The sequence below is a fragment of the Pipistrellus hanaki genome, assembly GCF_964339955.1.
Source record: "Pipistrellus hanaki genome assembly, chromosome: 5".
In the NCBI taxonomy this organism is placed as follows: domain Eukaryota; kingdom Metazoa; phylum Chordata; class Mammalia; order Chiroptera; family Vespertilionidae; genus Pipistrellus; species Pipistrellus hanaki.
Genome location: NC_140507.1, coordinates 847972 through 869949, shown reverse-complemented (window position 1 = coordinate 869949; position 21978 = coordinate 847972). Strand labels below are relative to the sequence as shown.

The window sequence follows — 21978 nt, the reverse complement described above, 5'->3', positions numbered from 1 at the left end:
ATCCCTTCCCTCTGAAGCTGGAGGCGGGGGGCGGAGGTCAAGGTCAGCACTGCGGTCTGAGGCCCCAGGGGAGGGTCCTCCTGCCCCCCCAGCTCCCCGCGCCCTGCGTGGTCCTGGGCTCTCGGCCACATCACTGATCCATGCCCCATCACAGGGCCATCTCCCTCTGTGATTCTGTGGCCTCTCTCATGAGGACACGTGGCTGTGGGCTGGGGCCACCCTACACCCTACACCCAGAGGCCCTCAGCTGAGATCCTTAGCCAGTCCCCTGCAAAGGCCCTGTTTCCAAGCCGAGGCACAGCCGGGGCTCCGGGCAGCGCTTTGCCCCGAGGACACCAAACCCTCCGGCCGAAGGCCAGCCCACCAGGACGGGGGCTCCAAGAGCCAAGGGTGGAGCAGCTCGCGCCCTCCTGGGAGGGGCCGGGTAGCTGCACCTCACCAAGCATGCTATGCGCCCCCAGAGACACGGGTATTCACACCACGCATGCAGGCAGGTCCACAGACACCACACACATGGTCAGGTCCACATGTGTGCTCACAGACAAGACCCACACACAGCACACGCATGGTCAGACACACATGCACTCAGATCTTACACGTGGACAAGGCGTAGCCCTGACGGGACTCTGATACCAAAAAAAACTGTGACTGGGGACCCGTCAGCGCTGGAAACGTGGGGAGCACCTTTAAAAGGGGGGTCCCCGTGCCGCCTCAGGGCCCCGCTCTGTGAGCGCGGCTTTGACCTCAGAGCACAGCCCCTTCCGCCCTCGTCCCGGCCTCTGCAGAGCTGCCTGGACCAGCCCCTCTGCACGTGGCGCTGTCTCACAGCCCGGCCCCAGGCATCCTGTGGTGAACCGCCCTCTTCCGTGCTGGGCTGAGCTCGCTGCTCCCGCCAGCAAACAGCAGAGCTGGCTGTTTGTAATGTCATTACTGTTTACACCAGGTCACCCGTGAACATGATAACCATCCAGATGTTCAAACAAGGTACCGCCCGCCCACCTCTCCCACCACCAAATCCCCCGGACCCCCGCCGAGCTGACCTCCCAGAGCCGGTCCGTGCAACTCAGGCAGGTGGGCGTGACACCCCCTGCACCTACACACACACATGTGCACATACACGCGTGTGTGCGCACAGTCCCGCCCGGCGTCCGGCCCCTGCGTGTTGTCCGGTGTTGATGAAAGGGTGGCGGAAGCTCACGCAGGCTGAGGAGACAGAGCCCGGGCGCTCCAGGAGCTCGTCCAGCTCCCGCTCCTGAGGGACGGGTCGCTGCGCAGAGCTGGGGTGGGAGGGACGAGGGGACGCAGGGGTGGGCAGGTCCTGGGACGGGGAGAAGATTCTCAGCCTCCCCCGACGCTGGCTGATCTGGGAGCCGGTGTGCACACGAACTGGGGCCGAGGACTAGCTATCTGAGAGAGGTTCAGCAGCTCACTCTGTGACGCAGGGCCTCAGTGACCCTGTCTTTAAAACAGAGACACTACTACCTACCCCAGTGTCCCTGCAGACTGGCCACGGCCACCCCAGGGGTATGAGGGTTCATTTTATGTGTTGACTTGTCTCAGCCACGGGCCCAGGTATGTGGTCACACCGCCCAGATGCCACGTGACCCTGCTGTTCCGATGAGATCAACCTGGAAGTCGGCGGGACGCGGAGTCAAGCAGATGCCCCTCCCTGTGGGGCCGCCTCCGTCCGATCTGATCCGTGGGGGGCTGGGCGGGAGAGGGCTGGTCCTGCGAGGAGTGTGGCCTCCGGGCGGCCTCAGACTCCGGCTGCGGCCTCGGCGCCTCCTGGTCTCCCACCTGCCCGCAGGTTACACATCGCAGACCGGCCATAGCATGAGCCAGTTCCTGAAAGCAAACCTCTCTCCTCTTCCTCTTTTGTGCACACACTCACACAAGCACACACATGCATGTACACACATACATAATATACGTGTGTGCACACTTCGCACATGCACACACATGCACACATAGACACACACACACACCCTCTGGTGCTGTCCCTCTGGACTGTCCCCACTGCTGCACAAAGAGGGGACAAGCTCTCTTGTGGGTGCCACCCGTGTCCCTGGCGTCCTCACTTTCTCCGGGGCCAGAGGGGGCCAGGTCCCAGCCCGCGGAGGGCGCCTCCCGGAGCAGGAACCGGACGCGCAGTGGTTCTGGGACAAGCACCCACATCGGAATCACCCAGAAAAGCCGAAGTGCCTGGGGGGACTCTGACCCCCACGGTGGCCCCTCCTCCGAGGTGGCTGCTGAGCTGCTGCTGGCGCTTTGGCTGCAGGGAGCGGGGTGGCTGCCCCCGCGCCCCTGCCAGGGCCCATCTCTCAGCCCAGCCCCAGAGGGCCGTGCCGGACCGGTGGCTCGCCCACCATCCTCACAGGGGTCTTCGCGGGCCCTGGGCACTGCGGCCCCAGGGCCTGCGAGGGCTGCTGGGGGGCAGCGGGCTGCGGCCTCGGCCTCCACTGTCTGCAGACCCTGGCGGGGAGGAGCGGTCAGCCTATGGTCAAGGCCACACCTTAGCCCCCCACTCCTTCTCTTCTGAAAGCTAAGACACTGTGTCTCCCTTGACGTGTCATCTCACATACACTCCTCTGGGTGCCCTCTGCTGGGTGCCCTCGCTGGGTGCCTTCCTCTGGGTGCCCCTCCCCTGGGTGCCTCTCTGCTGGGTGCCCTCACTGGGTGCCCTCACTGGGTGCTCTCGTTGGGTGCCCCTCTTCTGGGTGCCCCATGAACATGATAACCATCCAGATGTTCAAACAAGGTACCGCCCGCCCACCTCTCCCGCCACCAAATCCCCCGCTGGGTGCCCTCACTGGGGGTAAAGGACAAGGACACAGCCTGTACCTGCGTGGGGGCTGGGCTTTGTCTTGGAGGCCGTGGGACAGCAGGGAAGAGGCCCAAGGACTTTGGCGGCTGATGGGGTGCGAGGGGCGTCTGGCTCGCAGACAAGTGCTCCGGGGAAGGGGGCTGCGGTGTCCCCGTGGCCTGCAGGGAGATCACACAGTGGGCAGGGCGTGGGGGGCAGGTCGGGGGGAACCAGACATCAGGGTCACTTTGAGACGAACCCATGCACTGCGTCAGCGCCTACTGTGTGCACTGCTTCAGCACCTACTGTGTGCACCGCTTAAACGCCTACTGTGTGCACTGCTTAAACGCCTCCTGTGTGCACTGCGTCAGCGCCTCCTGTGTGCCAGCCCGCTCCGGGTGCCTGGGGTCTCCGTGATCGTACACCCACAGGAAGGGCTGTCTGTCCCACGTTCCCTTCTCAGCACCGCCCTCCCCACGGACGGGTTCCCACCTAGCCCACTGTGATGGCTCACGTTTAAATACACAGGCTGAGCCCGGCTGGCTGGCTCAGTGGCTGAGGGTTGACCTATGCCAGGAGGTCAGGGTTCGATTCCCAGTGAGGGTGCAGGCAGTTGTGGGCTCCATCCCCATGGGGGCGTGCAGGGGGAGGCGGTGCAGGGACCTGGCTCTCTCCTCCCCTGGGTGCCCTTACTGGGTGCTCTCACTGGGTACCCATCCACCCTTCCCTGCTGGGGCCGCCTGCCCTCTGTGTGGTCTGCCGGGACCCGGGACCGGACGCCAGGCCTTGTCCACCCACCGGCCGTGCGCCCCGGCTGAGGCTGAGGCGGGGGCGCCGCCCGCTCCGGGCCTTCCTCTCCGCGGAGCCCTCCCGGGCGGGGCTGGCGCGGGGCCGCCTCCCGTCTGCTGGGCTCGTGTCCCCGGAGTCCGGGGCTGGCTCCTCGGGGAGGTGGAGGGAGGAGCGGCCGCTGCCGCCCCCGCGGTCCCGAGCCCGGCAGCGCCGGGAGGCCGCCACCAGGGCGATGCTCTTGGTGCCGGAGGCCACCTCCTCGAGGTCCGGGCCGGCCGGGGGGCTCCGCCCGGAGGCCACGGGCTTCGCCCTCGGAGCGCTTGGCTTCCTGTCATCCTGGTCTCCGCGGGCCACCCCCGGGGGTGGAGCTGTGTTCCCCACAGCGCCATCCTGCGGGAGACGGAGACGGGAGCTGGGGAGGCATCAGCCGGGGTGCCCTGAGGCCCCGCGGCCCCCCCCACAGCTCTCCTCGGAGCCCCAGCAGACACAGACAGACAGAACGGGGCTCTCTGTCCAGGAGCGAGGGCCGGGCCGCGGGGGCCTTGACCTGGAGCAGAAACGGGCACAGGGCTGGCCAGTGGGGCTCACTGGCTGGGCGTCGTCCCATGAACCAGGAGGTTCGATTCCGGGTCAGGGCACAGGCCCGGGCTGTGGGCTCCATCCCCAGTGGGGGGCGTGCAGGAGGTAGCTGACCCATGACTCTCTCCCTCTCCCTCCCTCTGTCTAGAAGTCAATAACAACATAAGAAACAGGCGCAGGGGCGACGCTGGCCAAAGTCACGGGTCCCCTTTTCTCCAGAAGCAAAGCAGCAAAGCAGAGTGTCTGCGGCTGGTGGACCAGGCCCAGTCTCGGCATGGGCAGAGCTTATGACGACCATGTTGGTCTAGGAACTCAGAGCCCGCCCCCCACCCCCGCCTCCCTCGGGCGTCCCCCTCTCCACCCTGACCTCCTTCCTTAAGGGGTCCCCGGAATGGGCGGCAGGGCTGAGGGGCCCCTTGGAAACCCCCAGAGAGAGCCAGGAGACGCTCTGGCCCAGGCCTCCTCCCTGCGGCCGGGACCTTTGGCTGCGGCCCAGGTGGCAGACCTGCCTGTGGGCATCACACCCAGGCCCCCAGGCCCGCCACCCACACCGGCCGGAACCGGCACTGCTCGGTGCGTCTGGCCAGAGCAGCCTGGCTCCTGGGGTCCCCAAGTTCCTCTTCCCGCCTCCAGGGCCAGTGTCCACGGCCTCGGCACAGGCCTGAGCCCAGGTGGGAGGGCGGGGACACGCCGAGCAGGGCCCACCCCGCCCGTGCCGGGGCTCACCGGCCGGCAGCCGGCCGCGGCCGTGGCTGAGAGCAGCAGCAGGCGGTCCAGCGAGCCCTCGGCCAGCGCCCGCGTGTACAGGCCGTAGCGTGCGTCCAGAGCCGCGGGCACCGGGAGGCCAGCGTCTGCGGGGGAGGGAGGGCGTCAGGGCACAGCGCCCGGTGCAGAGACGGGCTCGCCCTTCGTCGGCAGGCAAACCCTCCAAGACCATGTGTCTGTGCCTGCCCTCCACTCCGTTCCCACACACGCCGCAAGAATAAGACCGCGCAATTTAGGCCTCAAAGGACCCTGGCTGGCGTGGTCCGTGGTTAGAGCGTTGGCCTGACAGCCAGGCTCGGGGGCATTCTGGTCAGGGGCACGCTCCTGGGTGCAGGTGCCCGCCAGAGCTGACGGGCCGTGGGAGGTGAGCACCCAAAAGACAACTCAGGCGGAGGCTCCGGCAGCTGAACACTCGTGTCCCGAGCGGACACAGCCCCACGCCGTCAGCTGAGGCTGACCAGAGGGCACGCTGGCCTGGGCTGCGGAGGAGTGGGGGGCTGGGGTGGCATAACGCCGATGGTCCCAGCGGGCGGGCAGCCCATTCGGTGCATCTCCGCAGAGGGCACGGCCTGGCGGGCACAGCCACTCCGGGGTGCACGCGAGGGGAGCGGGCCCGGCCTCACCCTGGATGAGCTGCCGCTGGTCCCGGATGATCTGCTCACACAGCCGCCGGTGCTGGCGGAGGCGCCCGATGAGCAGGTCCCTCTGAGCCAGCAGGTGCGCCCCGTGTCGGGGGCCGGCCGGCCACGCCATGTTCTCCGCCTCCAGCTCCGGGGCCGCCTTCCCCTGGGGGCTGGCCAGGCCCTGCTCCAGCTCCGCCTGCAGGGACCGAGGTCTGTGCCCCAGTCTCCCCACGGACACTGCCCGCTCCCCCCATGGGCCCGGTGTGCAAATCAAACTCAAGAAAATAGGCAGCAGCTGGTGTGGCTCAGCGTTTGAAGGTCGACCCATGAACCAAGAGGTTCGATTCCCGGTCAGGGCTCAGGCCCGGGTTGCTGGCTTGGAACCCAGTGCAGGGCATGCAGGAGAAGCCGACCCATGATTCTCTCATCACTGATGTTTCTCTCTCTCCCTCTCCCCTCCTCTCTGACATCAACAATATATTTATAAATAAATAAATAACTCGCTCTCCCAGGACACAGCCCTGGAGAAGGCTCTCTCCAGAGGGCAGCGAGAGCGGGCTCCGGCCGTGGCCCTGGCCTCTCTCCGGGGAGCCTGTGAGAGCGGCCGGCGGAAACCCCTCCCGGAGCAGCCGAGGCCCTGCCGCCCCGAGGAGCAGGGTGTCCTCAGACCAGCATCAGGGTTCTTGGTGGACTCGACCTGCCCCCCGCCCTGCCTACAACTGCTCCTCCGCCCGGCCTCCCGCCCGCACGCTGGCCCTGCCCCTGGCGTGGCCGTCACTAACGCAGGGACATGGATCTGCAGCAGCCCCAGCCCAGCTCTGCTCCTGCCCGGGGACCGCCGAGCCCGGCTTCCCGCCGCAGAGGGAGGGAGGGGCCCAGTGGTGGGGCTGCTGCCAGCGCCGGTGCTCAGACAGCCGTCAGTGCCAGAGACTCCACCAGGTGTCCCGGGCGGCGGCCCTCCCCACCTGCAGGGCGGCGGCGTTCCGCTGGGCGGCCAGCAGCGGGGCGGCCTCCTCCCCGGCCAGGGCCCCCTCGTGGGGCTCCGCGGACTCGCCCTCGTCCCCGGCTGCGTCGGCCACGGCCACCGCCTGCTGGTCCCTCTCGGGCGCCTCGTCCTGCGCGCGGTGGGGGGTCTTCTCTCGCTCCCAGCTGCAGCCACGACAGGGGCGGGTCAGCGTCCCTGTGGCACCACTGACCCAGTCACAGGGGTGGGCACGGGCATGGCAGGATGGTACTGCTGTCGGACAAACACTGGGAAGAGTGGACAGATGAATGGCTCGGCCGGTGTGGTTCGACCCATGAACCAGGAGGTCACAGTGCGATGCCGGTCAGGCACATGCCCGGTTTCAGGCTCAGGCCCGGCAGGGCGTGTGCAGGAGCCGATCAATGTTTGGCTCTCATGGATGTTTCTATCCCTCTCCCTCTCCCTTCCTCTCTCTCTAAAAAGTAATAAAAGTCGATTTAAGAAAAAGAATCGGTGAATGTTTGCAGTGTGATCGCCGAGCGATTAAGCACAGGACCCTGTAGCCAGCCCGCCCTCCCCCCCTGGACTCCTCCCCCCTCCCCCTTCTCCTCTCCCCGCCCCTCCGCTGGGCACTGCCCTGGGCCCAGAGCTCAGGGCAGAACTGGCAGGGGCCTCCGTGAGGGACACGGGAGCGGCGGCTGGGAAGGGGCGGAGAGCCTCGGAAGCAGGCGCTTGTGCGGGTAAGCAGAGCGGGGAGAGGAGGGCAGGAGAAAACACGGCGGGATGCAGGGTGGCCCGGAGGCCGCCGTCCAGGCTGTCGGCGATGCGGGTGTCCGTGCCTTTGCTAACAGTGCCCACCTCCCATGCCTGTCTGGGTGACAAAGCACAGGCCAGCCCCAGCACGGCAGCTGCTCACTGCGGTGGACGGGCCACAGAGCTGGGCAGTCCGAGAGCCCGGCCAGTGGACACACCCCCTCGGCCGGCCCCACCTCGAGCCTTAGCATCGCCCTCCCTGACACGGGTTGTCCCCAGCCTAAGGGCTGGCTCTGGGCTCCAGCCTGTGAAGGGCCAGCGGGACCTGGATGCTGTCCCCACCTGCTCCAGCCTTGCCCCAGGCGGGAGGGCTGGAGGGAAGAGAAGGAGCCCTGAGCTAAAGGCCCCGTGGGGACACACGGGCAGGAGAGGGAGGCTGGACCATCGCAAAAAAGGAGCTCCCACCAGGGACCCCGTTCTCCTTGGCCCTCCGGCCCAGCGGGAGGGTGGCACGGGTCCCGGGCGCCGCCCACGGCGGGCACGCTCACTCTGCCACGGCCAGCAGGTGCCGGGACAGGTCGCCGTGCAGCTCGACGCTGGCATCCTCCAGCCGCACCGGCTGCGTCTGCGAGGCCCCCGAGAGCTGGGCCCGGGTCTCGCTCATCTGCAGGCGGCTGTCCTCCTCCGGGCCCTGGGCGGGCATCGCGACTGGGGCAGCAAGAGAGCCGGCTGCACCGAGAGCCGTGCCACCTGAGCCAGGGCTGAGCTCCAGGCCTGCCCACCAGACAGGCCGGCCGGGAGGAGCTCACGCACCGTGAGGGTGGGTGTGAGGGTGGGTGGGGATAAATTGACGAGTGATGGGTGGATGGATGGATGGATGGATGGATAGATGGATGGATGGATGGATGGATGGGTGGATGGGTGTGGGTAGATGGATGGATGGGTGAATCAGTGGATGGATGGATGGATAGATGGATAGATGGATAGATGGATAGATGGATAGATGGATGGGTGGATGCGTGGATGGATGGATGGATGGATAGATGGATGGATGGATAGATGGATAGATGGATGGGTGGATGGGTGTGGGTAGATGGATGGATGGGTGAATCAGTGGATGGATGGATGGATGGATGGGTGTGGGTAGATGGATGGGTGGGTAGATGGATGGATAGGTAGATGAGGAATGGATAGGAGAAATTATTTGCAGCCCACATATGTGCTAAGGAGTTAATATCCAATATATATAAGGAACTTATACAACTTGACAATAAAAACAAACAATCCTACGGGAAAATGGGCAGAGGCCCTACAGAGACAGTCTCCCAGAGGAGACGTGCAGTGCGGCCGGCAGCTCAGGGGTTAGCGCTGACCTATGAACCAGGGGGTCACGGTTCACTCCCCACCAGGGCTCATATCCGGATTGCAGGCTCGATGCCCAGTGTGGGTGCAGGAGGCAGCCATCCATGACTCTCTCTCCTCACTGACATTTCTCTCTCCCTCCCTTCCTCTCTGTTTCTGAAGAAGACGTGCGAGTGGCCATCAGGCCCATGTCCAGGCGCTCGGCATCACTGACCATCAGGGAGGCGCAGCCCCAAACCCGGAGACACCGCTCTCTTGGCCGAGTGGCTGCCGCCAGGCAGGGAAGCACACGCCCTGCCAGGCCGAGGAGAACGGCGCCTGCACGCCGGTGGGTTACTGGGGCAGCCGCCACAGAAAACAGCCAACGTTACTTTTCCTCAAGCCCAGCCCGTCATGGCCTCCCAGCCTCCTCTCCGCCACAGGCACTGTCTGTACCTGAACTCCCATCCCTCCCCTCCCCTCCCCTCCCCGCTCCTCCCCTTTCGTCCTCCACGCTCCCCTCCTCTCTCCCTTCCCAGGCGGCACCAGGGCCGCGCCAGGCTCCACCTTGTGGGTCCAGGAGCCCGGGCTGGCCCCCCCTCCGCTCCTGCCTCTCGATTCTGGACGTGAGGTGGGCGATCTGCCTGCGCAGGTCGGAGATGACGTCCGTGTCCTGGCCGAGGTGGTGGGACACGGCCAGCAGGTTGCGTTTGACCTGGAGGGCAGGACACACCACGGTCAGGCCGGCACTGCCCCGGAGAGGCTTCACAGCCAGGAACGTGCGGCAGGAACACACCGTCTTGCTGTTAAGACTCAAACCAGCCCGGCGGCCTGGCTCAGGGGCGGAGCGTCGACCTAGGAACCAGGAGGTCATGGATGGGTTCCCGGTCAGGGCACAGGCCCAGACTGGGGGCTCACTCCTCGATAGGGGCTGTGCAGGAGGCAGCTGATCCATGACTCTCTCATCATTGATGTTTCTCTCTCTCCCTCTCCTTCCTCTCTGACATCAATAAAAATATTTGTTGAAAAAATTAAAATGAGCCCTAATCAGTTTGGCTCAGTGGATAGAGCGTCGGTCTGCGGACTGAAAGGTCCCGGGTTCGATTCCGGTCAAGGGCATGTGCCTTGGTTGCGGGCACATCCCCGATGGGGGGTGTGCAGAGGCAGCTGATTGATGATTCTCTCTCATCAATGTTTCTGACCCTCTATCCCTCTCCCTTCTTCTCTCTGTAAAAAATCAATAAAATATATATATTTAAAAAAAAATTAAAATGGAATTCAAACCAGTACTCCTCAGCCTTAAAAAGGAGGACATTCGGACACATCACACATGGGGGCCTAGGGACATTGTTTGCAAAGGAAATGAAGGAGCTGAGGCAGGACGTCTGGCTTCGGGGTCGGGAGCCGGTCCACGCCGACGCCCTGGTCCGGGAAGAGGAGGCCAAGCGGAGCGAGCAGGCCCACGAGGCCCACGGGAGCCGGAGACGCAGCGGCTCGGGGCCAGGCCGGGCGCGGTGCAGCGGGCGGCGAGGGCGCTCACCCGCGTCCTGATGCTCTTGGCGCGGTGCGCGTACAGCAGCGTGCTCCTTGACTCCTCGAAGGACGAGCTGGCGGGGCTGATGTGGGCGATCATCACGGTCCGGCTGTTCCCTCCCAGCGCGTCCTGCTCGGCGGGGCACGAGCTGGGGTGACGGGGACGGCCCCCTGCCCAGGGGCTGTCTGTCCCCCGCCCCGCCAGGCCAGGAGGGGCCCTGCCCCGAGGCTCCCGCTCCAAACCCCGAGGAGGGCACTGGTGTGGGGTGCGGGCCAGGCTCGGGGGGACGCTCAGGGTGAGGGGGCCTGTGCCAAGCCCACCCGTCGCCTTCCACTCGACCGGAGGCGGGTTTGCAGGGACTCGCTGGTCCGCCCGCTGTTCTGTGGGCCCCGCCCTGAGCAGAGGGCCGGCGTCGGCTCAGTGGGCACCTTCTCCGCAGACAGGCAGTGAGCTCCCGCCCCTCGAGGCACGCGAGCACGGGCTGCACCATCCCGAGAGGGCAGGGCACTCAGGTCGTGACTCGACATGGTTTCTCCCGTGTTTTCCTGTCTTTGGGGGGCGCTAAAAGGGTCCTTAGACCTCACTCAGGGCCCCTCTCCTGGCTGGTAAGTCCTGCAAGAGGCAGTCAGCTGTGGCAGCAGGACACGCATGCACCCCACACACACACATGCTCACACACGTACCACAAACGTGAACGTGCACACACGAGCATACGGGCACACATACACACACGTGTACAGAGACACACATGCATGTGGACGTATACACACTTATGTGCACACACGTGCACAAGCCCGGCCCGCAGCCTGTACCTTGAGCAGGCGGGTGAGCTTGCTGTCCCTGAAGTTCACGAACTGCGTGCGGCCGCCCCGCTCGCTGAGCGCGTTGATGCAGTTGCCCAGCGCCAGCAGCGAGCGGTTGATGTGCGCGCCCTCCTGCATCCTCTTCCCGCGGTTCTGGGTCTGCCGGGGAGAGGCCAGGCTGGTGGGGAGGTGGCCTGTGCCCCCACCCCTGCCCCCCCTTCCAGGCCAGGGAGGGGACAGTCTGTGCCCTCCCCCACTCCCTGCACCCCCCCGCCCCCCGCACCAGGTCCCAGGAGGTGACGGTCTGTGCACCCCCCTAGCCCCCTGCACCAGGCCCTGGGAGGGGACGGAGGTCCAGGCCTCACCTGCCCCCCCGGATGCCAGGCCCTGCAAGCAGGGACCATACCCAAACCCAGGGCCGTGGTGAGAACAGCAGAAGCCCAGGGCACACAGGGCAGCCACGGAGAGGGAGGGAGCGTGTGCGGGCGCTGGCAGGCGCCCTTTAACCGCCAGTGAGGGAAGCATGGGCAGGCGTGTTTGCAGCGTCATCTCGGACAGTGAAGGTGAGAATGTGGGCCCCCTGAGGGAGGCGCCCCTCGGTCTCCCAAACAATGGCCCTTGGGGAAATGAAGGAGCCAGCCCCGAGGCCCCACCACTACCACCCTCTCCTCTGAGCTCCCCTAGCTCCGTGTGGACCCCAAACCTCAAAGCACAGGCCTCCCCGAGCTGCAACCGTCTGCTCAGTCTGCCTCCCGGCCCTGAGGCTCTGGGCTCCCTGCGGGGGCTCTGGCCTCCGCCCCTGCGAGTGGGGGGTGCCACTCAGAAGCCCTCCCATCACCCAGCCGGCGCTCAGGGGCACCCCAGGCCTGGGGGCTGGGGGACCGGTCCTCTCACAGACAGCGGGGCAGGTGATGGGGTAAGATGGGGGGAGAGGAGGGGCAGGGCGGGGGAGGCACCTGGGCCGCCCGCTCCGAGCCCGCCAGGTCCACCAGGAACAGCCTCCCCACGCGCACGCCCTCCGCCGGGCGGCGGCCGCGGGCCCGCCGGCACACGGTGACCTGCAGCAGGGCGTGCGAGCGGGAGGACATCCTGTTGGCGGCCGTGGGCTCCTGCGTGCGCTGCCGGTTGCCCCTGGTGAGGAGCTGCATGATCTGAGGACAGAGGTGCGGGGGTGGCCGGTGAGGGCCCGAGGGCCACGGGCTCCCCCAGACCCCCGGCCCGGGACGGGTGCCCCAGCCCCCGGGCAGCGCGTGCAGTGGTGCTGACGCCACGCCTCGCCAGGGGGAGGCCATTCCTGGCCGCCGGGGAGTGACGGATGCTGCCCAGCCCGAGCTGAGGTGCCCGGCTGTGCTGTGAACCCGGGAGAAGGGCCTCCTGGCCTCTCCGAGCACGGTGCCCGGCCCTCACCTCCTGGGCATTGGAGGTGGAGACCTCCGTGATGCCCGCGACCTGGTGTCCTCCCTCAGGTCCAGGGGCCCCGAGGACGGGCTCAGCAGGTCCCGGATCACCTCGTTGTAGATCTGGGCGAGACAGAGCAGCTGAGAAGCAGAGGGCGGGCTCCCGTGCTGCTCTGAGGGCGGAGCACGGCCAAGGGCATCCGGGTAGCGCGCCCGTCTGGCAGGCGGGCACCTGAGGCGGGCGGCACTCACCTCCAGGTACGACATGGACACGCTGGAGTCCATGCCGGCCCGCGTCTGCTCGATGGCCCGGAAGAGGTCGGTGAGCGTCTGCAGGTAGATGCCCGGCTCGGCATCCACGCCCAGCATCGTGTAGGTCTTCCCGGCCCCTGCGGGCACCACACACACCACCCTGAGCGGGCGCAGGCCCCACGGGCGCGCCTGCCCCGAGACTACGCCCGCCGCTGGCATCTGGCTCTCCGTTCTGGTAACAAGATAAAACTGTCAGTCCCCCCCGGCCCGCGTGGCTCAGTGATTGGCCATTGACCTATGAACCAGGAGGTCACGGTTCAATTCCTGGTCAGGGCACATGCCCAGGTTGCAGGCTCGGTCCCCAGTGTAAGGCGTGCAGGAGGCAGCCGATCCATGATTCTCTCTCATCACTGATGTTTCTGTCTCTCTCTCCCTCTCCCTTTCTCTCTGAAATCAATAAAAAAAAATTTTTATTTTTAGCCGAAACCGGTTTGGCTCAGTGGATAGAGCGATGCCTGCGGACTGAAAGGTCCCGGGTTCGATTCCGGTCAAGGGCATGTACCTTGGTTGCGGGCACATCCCCAGTAGGGGGTGTGCAAGAGGCAGCTGGTCGATGTATCTCTCTCATCGACATTTCTAACTCTCTATCCTCTCCCTTCCTCTCTGTGTAAAAATCAATAAAATATATTAAAAAAAATTTTTTAACCCATAGCGGCCTCAGGTGTCCGGCTGCCTGCAGAGGAACCGGGTGGATGGAAAGGGAGTGCAGGTGGCTTCGGGGACAGATTCTCTCCAAGGTGACCGTGCCATTGGTGACGGAATCACCGCATCCCGCTGTTTAAGGAGCCTCTTCCCGAGGCCCTCCGTGCTCTCCCCGTCCTGATCGGCAGGACCAGGCCGCTCTCTCCCTCCGCTGGCGCCTGCACATAGTAGGTGTCGTGACCTCTGTTGATCGGACGAGGGACGAACAAGCTGGGGCTGTGGCCAGGCCCTGCTCGGGGCCTCCGGTTCCCCCTCTGCACACACAGGAGGGGCAGGGCCAGGGCCCGGCCTGTGCTGACCGCGGGCCCTGGCCGCAGGGACAAGGCTGTGCTTCTTGCCACCAGCTGCTGGGGGAGCCGCTGTCCCTCTGAGGCTCCGCCTTCCCGTCTATGAGAGGGACCGCCCCCTGCCTGTTAGGGAGTCCGCACCCCAGACCCTCCCGCCCCGGCACCCGGTACCTGAGGGGCAGTAGGCAAACACTGTTGCGTTGTATCCAGAGACCACGCCGTCCACCAGGCGCTGGGTGGTGGCGCGATACACGCCCGCCTGTGGACGACAGAGGACACAGGTGTCCGTGCAGCAGCGGAGCAGCCCTGGCTGTGCCGACGGCCGGCAGAGCCCATGCGTGTGGACAGGGCAGGGCCCCGGGGGAGGCGCCCAGGCACAGCGGGGCTGGGGGCACAGTTGGGCTCCACCCCGGGATGCACCGTCACTGCAGCACCCGAGGCCTCGCCTCGCTGGCCCCGCCTCCCAGGGTGAGACGAGGCGGACCCCGCAGGGAGGCTGCAAAGGGGGTTATGGGGAGCAGAGGGACACCGCTGTGCTAGATGGATGGTGGACGGATAGGTGAATGAATGGATGGATGAATAGACGATGGATGGATAGATTGATGGATGGGGGGATGGGAGATGGGAATGGGACAGGGTGGGTGGGAAGGAGAGCAGGCTGAGCAGCCCCAGGGCCTGGCTTCTGGATGGAATGATAGGTGGATTTGTGAGAGGATGGATGGTGGTGGATGGGTAGATGAATGGTTAGATAGATGGATGGATGGATGGATGGTAGATGGATGAATGGATGGATAGATGAATGGATGTGTGGATGGATGGTTGGATAGTAGATGGATGGATGGTGGATGGTGGATGGATGGATGGATGGATGGTGGATGGATGCATGGGTGGTGGATAGATGGATGGTTGGATGTTGGATGGTAGATGGATGGTTGGATGTTGGATGGTAGATGGATGGATGGGTGTTGGATGGTAGATGGATGGATGGATGGATGGATAGATGGATGGATGGATGGATGGTGGATGGATGAATGGTGGATGGATGGGTGGGTGGTGGATAGATGGATGGATGGATGGATGTATGGATAGATGGATAGATGGATAGATGGACGGGTGGATGGGTGGATGGATGGATGGATAGATGGATGGATTGGGATGGATGGATAGATAGATGGATGGATTGGGATGGATGGATAGATGGATGGATGGATGGTGGATGGATGAATGGTGGATGGATGGGTGGGTGGTGGATAGATGGATGGATGGATGGATGGATAGTTGGATGGATGGATGGTGGACGGATGGGTGGGTGGTGGATAGATGGATGGTTGGATGGATGGTTGGATAGTAGATGGATGGATGGATGGATGGTTGGATGGTAGGTAGATGGATGGGTGGATGGATTGATGGATGGTGGATGGATGGATGGTGGATGGATGGATGGTGGATGGATGAATGCATGGATGGATGGTGGATGGATGGGTGGGTGGTGGATAGATGGATGGATGGATGGATGGATGGATAGGTGGATGGATGGATGGTGGACGGATGGGTGGGTGGTGGATAGATGGATGGATGGATGGATGGGTGGATGGATGGATGGTGAACGGATGGGTGGGTGGTGGATAGATGGATGGTTGGATGGATGGTTGGATAGTAGATGGATGGATGGATGGATGGTTGGATGGTAGGTAGATGGATGGGTGGATGGATTGATGGATGGTGGATGGATGGATGGTGGATGGATGGATGGTGGATGGATGAATGCATGGATGGATGGTTGATGGATGGATGGATGGATGGTAGATGGATGGATGGTGGATGGATGGATGGATGATGGATGGATGGATGGGTGGATGGATGGATGGATGGATGTGTGAATGGATGGATGTGGATGGGTGAGTGGATGGATGGTGGATGGATGGATGGTGGATGGATGAATGGATGGATGGATGGTGGATGGATGGGTGGGTGGTGGATAGATGGATGGATGGATGGATGGTTGGATGGATGGATGGTGGATGGATGGGTGGGTGGTGGATAGATGGATGGATGGATGGATAGTTGGATGGATGGTTGGATGGTAGTGGATGGATGGATGGTAGATAAATGGATGGGTGGATGGATTGATGGATGAATGGATGGATGGTGGATGGATGAATGGATGGATGGTTGATGGATGGATAGATGGATGGTAGATGGATGGATGGTGGATGGATGGATGGATGGATGATGGATGGATGGATGGGTGGATGGATGGATGGATGGATGGATGTGTGAATGGATGGATGTGGATGGATGAGTGGATGGATGGTGGATGGATGGATGGTGGATGGATGGTTGGATGTATTTATGGATGGATGGATGGATGGATGGTGGATGGATGGTGGATGGATGGATGGTGGATGGATGAATGGATGGATGGTGGATGGATGGGTGGGTGGTAGATAGATGGATGGATGGATGGATGGATAGTTGGATGGATGGATAGTTGGATGGATGGATGGTGGATGGATGGGAGGATGGTGGATAGATGGATGGATGGATGAATGGTTGAATGATAGATGGATGGATGGATGGATGGTTGGATGGTAGATAGATGGATGGGTGGATGGATTGATGGATAGATTGATGGATGGATGGATGGATGGATGGATGGTGGATGGATGGATGGTGGATGGATGAATGCATGGATGGATGGTGGATGGATGGGTGGGTGGTGGATAGATGGATGGATGGATGGATAGGTGGATGGATGGATGGTGGATGGATGGGTGGGTGGTGGATAGATGGATGGATGGATGGATAGTTGGATGGATGGTTGGATGATAGATGGATAGATGGATGGATGGATGGTGGATGGATGGATGGTGGATGGATGGATAGTTGGATGGATGGTTGGATGATAGATGGATGGATGGATGGTAGATAAATGGATGGGTGGATGGATGGATGGATGGTGGATGGATGGATGGTGGATGGATGGATGGATGGATGGATGGGTGGATGGATGGATGGATGAGTGAATGGATGGATGGATGTGGATGGATGAGATGTATAAACCCTGCTAACCTCCTTGATCATCAGGAAACCCCTATGATGAGTGATGGGGAGACCATCTGGCCACCCAGTTCTCCCCAGGGGACGGAGGGCTTGGTGAGGGCAGTCAGGACAGCCCGGCCCAGAGGGTACCTGCGATGCGTGCTGGTCGAAGACGGTGTCGAAGACGAAGGTCTTCTCCCGGGGCCGGTGCGAACGCAGCGTGTCCTCGGGGTCCTCGCCCGGGGCCAGGAGCACCACCGTCTGGAAGCAGGGCGGAGGGTCAGGGGGTGGGAGGGGCACCCAGGGAACCAGGTGGGCAGGCTCCGCAGGACGGGGGGGCTTCCTGGACTGTAAGGGGCTGAGCCAGCGTCCGGCTCCTGCGTTCCCTGTGTGACCCCAGTACAGTCACCCCCCACGGGTCTCTCTCCTCTTGCCTGGGGGCTGTGCTGCCCACGAGAGAGAGAGGGGAGGTGTGGGGTGCGCAGGTGCCGGGAGCAGGACCCGCCTGAGCTCTGTGGCTCTTGGTCTCTCTGAGGCCCCTCCTGGCCCGTCCCCTCTCACATGGACGCGTAATGACGAAGGAGGGTGAGGGCGTCTGGGGACCACGGAGGCACAGAGGCACCTTTCCCAAGGGGAGGGGGGCAGAGCGATCAGAGACCAGTCAGCTGTTTACTCCGAGCCGGAGGGCGCTGGGGAGGAGTCTGTGTCAGGGACACGGCACGTGGTCACCGCACCCTTCCCATGGCCTTGTGCCTGGCTTTGGAAACAGGTCCCGGGGGGGAAGGGTGCCCAGAGGTTTCAGGGAGACGGGGGGGGGGGGGGGCAGGCTGAGCAGCCCCAGGGCCTGGCTTCCAGCCAGCACATCTTCCAGGGCATAAGCCAACTCTCTCCTTCCAGGGATGGGTCCAAGGCCACGATTTCACTTGTCATTTCATAGCACATAAAATAATCACTAAAATTCTGCGCACACCAAAAAACATATTAATTTTTTTGCCATTCTAATAAAAAAAATAGGTATGATTTTTATCAATTTACAAATAATAATAATTACTTACCCTTTTTGCTCCAAAGTGACTTTTTTAAAAAACCAGGTGCCTTCCCTTTAGCTGGTTTGGCTCAGTGGATAGAGCACTGGCGTGAGGACCAAAGGTCCTGGGTTCGATTCTAGTCAAGGGCACTTACCTTGGTTGAGGAGCTGTCCTCTCTGGCCTGGGCCCTTGTCAGAGCGAATGCAGGAGGCAACCAATCAATGTGTTTCTCTTACATCAGTATTTCACTCTATCTTTCCCTCTGTCTTCCACTCTCTCAATGGAAAAATGTCCTTGGGCGAGGCTTAAAAAAAACGAAGAAAACAACAAGAAGCAGGTGCCTATGCTTGTCCATAAGGATGTCTGGCACCAGGAGTTACCGATCAAACACAACCTCATTATGCGACATAACCACTAAGATGCGACCGTATGGTGTGACCTGTCCGTCCACGGCTCAGGACGGGGCCTTCACACGACGGCTATGGCTGAGCTGGCTGGTGTCGCCTTGTATCTGAGTCTGAGGGAAAGAGGCAGGGCCCTGCTGAACCGTCAGGTGTTTCCTGGTTCATAAATCCCCGGCCCGGGGAAGTTGCTGGTCTAAGGCGGGAAGACCCAGGCTGCTCCCCGAGCCTGCCGGCTGGGCCGGGCCTGCGTGGAGGGCCTGGCCAGGTCCCTGCGGCTCAGCCCGGCCCGGGGAGTGGGCCCGGCGGGAAGAACTCCGCACGGGAGCACCAGGCGGAGGGCACGGGGCCGGCTCACTCTGAAAGGTCCCGTAAAAGGAGTCTGCGATCAGGGAGCGAGAGGGACGCGGAAACGGGAACGTTACCGCCTGGGACCCGGGGCCCAGGGGGCCGGGGCCCGGGGGGCTGGGACCCTTCGCGGACCCCGAAGTTCTTCAAGTGGCCTGACGTCACTTCACAACAAGAAGCGGAGCCCGGCCGGGTGCTCGGTGACTCAGAGCATCGTCCCAACGGCCAAGGCTGCAGGCTCCTCCCTGGTCAGGGCGTGGATGTCCGCTCTTGAGTCAGACTTAAAAATGCAATAAAAGGTAAAAGAGCCAAGACCGGTTTGGCTCAGTGGATAGAGCATCAGCCTGTGGACTGAAGGGTCCTAGGTTCGATTCCAGTCAAGGGCATGGACCTTGGTTGCAGGCACATCCCCAGTAGGGGGTGTGCAGGAGGCAGCTGATCAATGTTTCTCTCTCATCAATGTTTCTAACTCTATCCCTCTCCCTTCCACTCTGTAAAAATCAATAAAAAATATATTTTTTAAAAAGGTAAAAGAAAATGCTGCTACATGGATGAACCCCAGAAACAGCTCTGTGCGGGGAACCAGCCGTGTGATTCCGCTGGGTGAGTCGCCCAGGGCCTGGCCACTGGGCTTAGTGGGTGTGGGTCTCCTTTGGGGTGAAAATGCTTTGGAACTAGATGGAGGCAGCGGGTGCTAAACGCCACGGAACTCTCCACGTTAACATCGTGAGTTCTCAGCCGTGGCTCAGTGGCTGAGGGTCGACCTTTGAGCCAGGAGGTCACAGTTTGATTCCCAGAGCACATGACTGGGTTGGGGGCTTGATCCCCAGTGTGGGGTGTGCAGGAGGCAGCTGATCCATGATTCTCTCTGCATCATTGGTGTTTCTGTCTCTCTCTCCCTCTCCCTTCCTTCCTCTCTAAAATCAATAAGAACATATTTAAAATAAATAAATAAAAAAGGAAGCCGCCTTTCTAATGACAAACGGCAAACCCGGTTCACTGGACAGGACTTCCCTCATCTGTGCTCTGTTCTGCACGTGACCACAGGCCCCGCAGCCACAAGAGCCGGGCCTCCAGTCGCCGTCCGAGGAGCAGAAACCCTGAGCCACACGACAGCTGCAGGGCCCCTCCCTGTCCCGCCCTAGGACAGTGCTCAGCCTATGATAGCTGGCTCCAGCGAGCCTCTCCCACACACCATGAGCCCCCAGGCTCCCTGGGCCTTTCGTGACCCCCGCCGACCCCACACACCATCACACACTCATCTGTTCCAGTTTGACCCCCACCCGAAGGGGAGCTGGCGGAGGGTCTTCGAGAGGAAGGGAGAGGGAGAGATAGAAACACAAGGTGAGAATCAAGGATCAGCTGCTCCCTGCACACTCCACTCTGGGAATTGAGCCTGACCGGGAATCAAACCATGACCTCCTGGCTCATAGGTTGACACTCAAACCACTGAGCCATGCTGGCCGGACTAGTCATTTCTTCAAAGAGCAAATGAGTGAGTGAATGATGAGTGGGTGAATGGTGAGTGGGTGAACAGTTCATGGACCAGTAACCAGTGTACAGATGGGCATGAACCACGAATGAGGGTGAATGAGCGATTGTCCCAGGGGAGGTGCCACGCCGGGGAGGGTGAGTTCACGCCCCCTGGACACACCCTGTGCCCTCAGCCTCACCTGGTCACCCACTTTGTGGGCGATGACGGTGGCTCCCTCCTCCTGTTCGGTGTCACTGAGCGGGCGGATCCGGAGTGCCACCTGCGGGCGGACACCATGCAGCTGCGTCCGGGCCTCGTCCCCCCTCTCGGCCCCTCCTGGTTGCCCCCCACTCCTAGTGGAGCACATAAGACCAGCCAGCGAACCCTAAGCCCCTCCAGGCATAACTTTTTAAAAACATACTTTTTAATTGATGTTAGAGAGGGAGAGAGAGAGAAACATCAATGATGAAAGAACCATTGATCTGCAGCCTCCTGCACACACCCTACTGGGGACGGAGACTGAAACGTGGGCACGTGTCCTGACTGGGAATCGAACTGTGATCTCCTGGCTCATAGGCGGGCGCTCAACCGCTGAGCCACCGGCCAGGCCAGGCATAACTTTCCCGCAGCGGCACGAGCTGCTCACACCCCCAGGGCGCTCAGAGGAGCAGTGATTCAGTGGCCGCCTCGTCTCGGATGGGGAGACTGAGGCACCCGCCAAGGCCCAGTCGTGGTCCTGCCCTCACCTGGCCCTCGGCTCGCAGAAGGTGCAAGGGCTCCATGGCCCATCCCTCCGCACGCCCCGCCCCCTGAGGGAGCCCCAGGGAGCCCTGTGGAACTGCAGACCACGGCCCCAAATCCTCCTCCGTCCCCTGTGAGCGGTGCCTCCCCCCCACCCTGCTTCTCTTCTCTCAGGCGGGACCGTCCTCCTGGGAGACACAGAAGTCGGGCTGCTGCTGGGCGGTCATGGCTGCTCTGTAACCAGCCTATGGGTGTGGGCAAGTCCCTGGCTCCAGCTCACAATGGGCAAATGGGCCAAGGTTCCAGTGGCCCAGCAGGTGGGTCTGGTCAGGCCTTGCAGGGCCTGGACCGGGCCAGGTGGAAGGCCTACCCATCCTGTCTGGGGATCCCGGTCAGGTACTGAGTCCCCGGGGAGGGAGAGGCAGAGGCAGGGAGTGAAGGGGTGTCTGGAGAAGGGGTCGCTAAGCCCCATGAGGGCAATCCCCATGAGGCAGGCGGACGGGCCTGCACGGGCTGGGCGCTGGCAACCAGGAGTGGGAGGCAGCCTCGGGGACACGCAGCCCCACGGCTTCAGGCCACACAGGGGACACTCACCGTGAGCTGCTGGTCCTTGGGTTCCATGTCCCTCATGGCAGGGCTGCCCGGGCTGGAGAGAGGCGGGCACAGAGCCAGCGGTCACTGCTCCCTGCTCCCCACTCCCCGCTGCCCGGCTGCACAGACCTGGAGAGGGGTGAGAGGGACAGAGCCAGGGGTGACTGCTCCCTGCTCCCGGGCTGCACAGACCTGCGGTGTGTCACCGGCCCCGCCCTGGTGGCCCTGGTGACATCAGTGCCCCAGGGCCCCCTCGGGATGCTGGGCTGCCCACGTGCTGCAGGTGAGCCCCAAGCAGCCAGGTGGCCTAGGCCCAGTGGGTACAGGCTGGCCGTCTGCCAGGCACACGGTTACAGCACCAGCCTTCGACTATGCACTAATCTGATGCCATGGCAACCCAGGCTCCTCTGCCCCCACGGCGCCTGGTGCTCAGTGCGCGGCCTGGCCCTGCCCGGCGTGGGCTTGCAGCTTTCCCAGGGCCAAGGGCGGGACGCACCCGCTGACGGGCAGTGAGACGCTCCCAGCTGAGCGCTTTCCCGGCCTCTAAAGCAGCCGGCAGCGCCCTCCGGCCGGGGGACGGGGACGTGGTGCTGCCCGAGGCCCAGCCTGTCCGGCCGCAGCCTGAGCACACCAACGCCTGCTCCTCTCCCAGGGCGCCTCCCGGTCAGGCCCTGACCCCGTGGCAGACCGCAGGTCCCTGG

The 21978-nt window shown here is 62.9% G+C and overlaps 1 protein-coding gene across 1 annotated transcript; it reads right to left on the bottom strand.

The window, feature by feature from the left end:
* Positions 1–4540: 4540 nt before the first annotated feature.
* Positions 4541–21397, bottom strand: LOC311622636 (kinesin-like protein KIF19). Its single transcript, XM_084883882.1, is given in 15 exon segments — positions 4541–5022; positions 5560–5755; positions 6525–6708; positions 7825–7984; positions 9185–9332; positions 10158–10280; positions 10964–11113; positions 11911–12105; positions 12362–12408; positions 12411–12474; positions 12604–12740; positions 13824–13911; positions 16845–16955; positions 20145–20225; positions 21281–21397. Coding segments are annotated over 15 exon segments (2196 nt in total). The 5' UTR covers positions 21317–21397; the 3' UTR covers positions 4541–4546.
* Between the last annotated feature and the right edge of the window lie 581 nt (positions 21398–21978).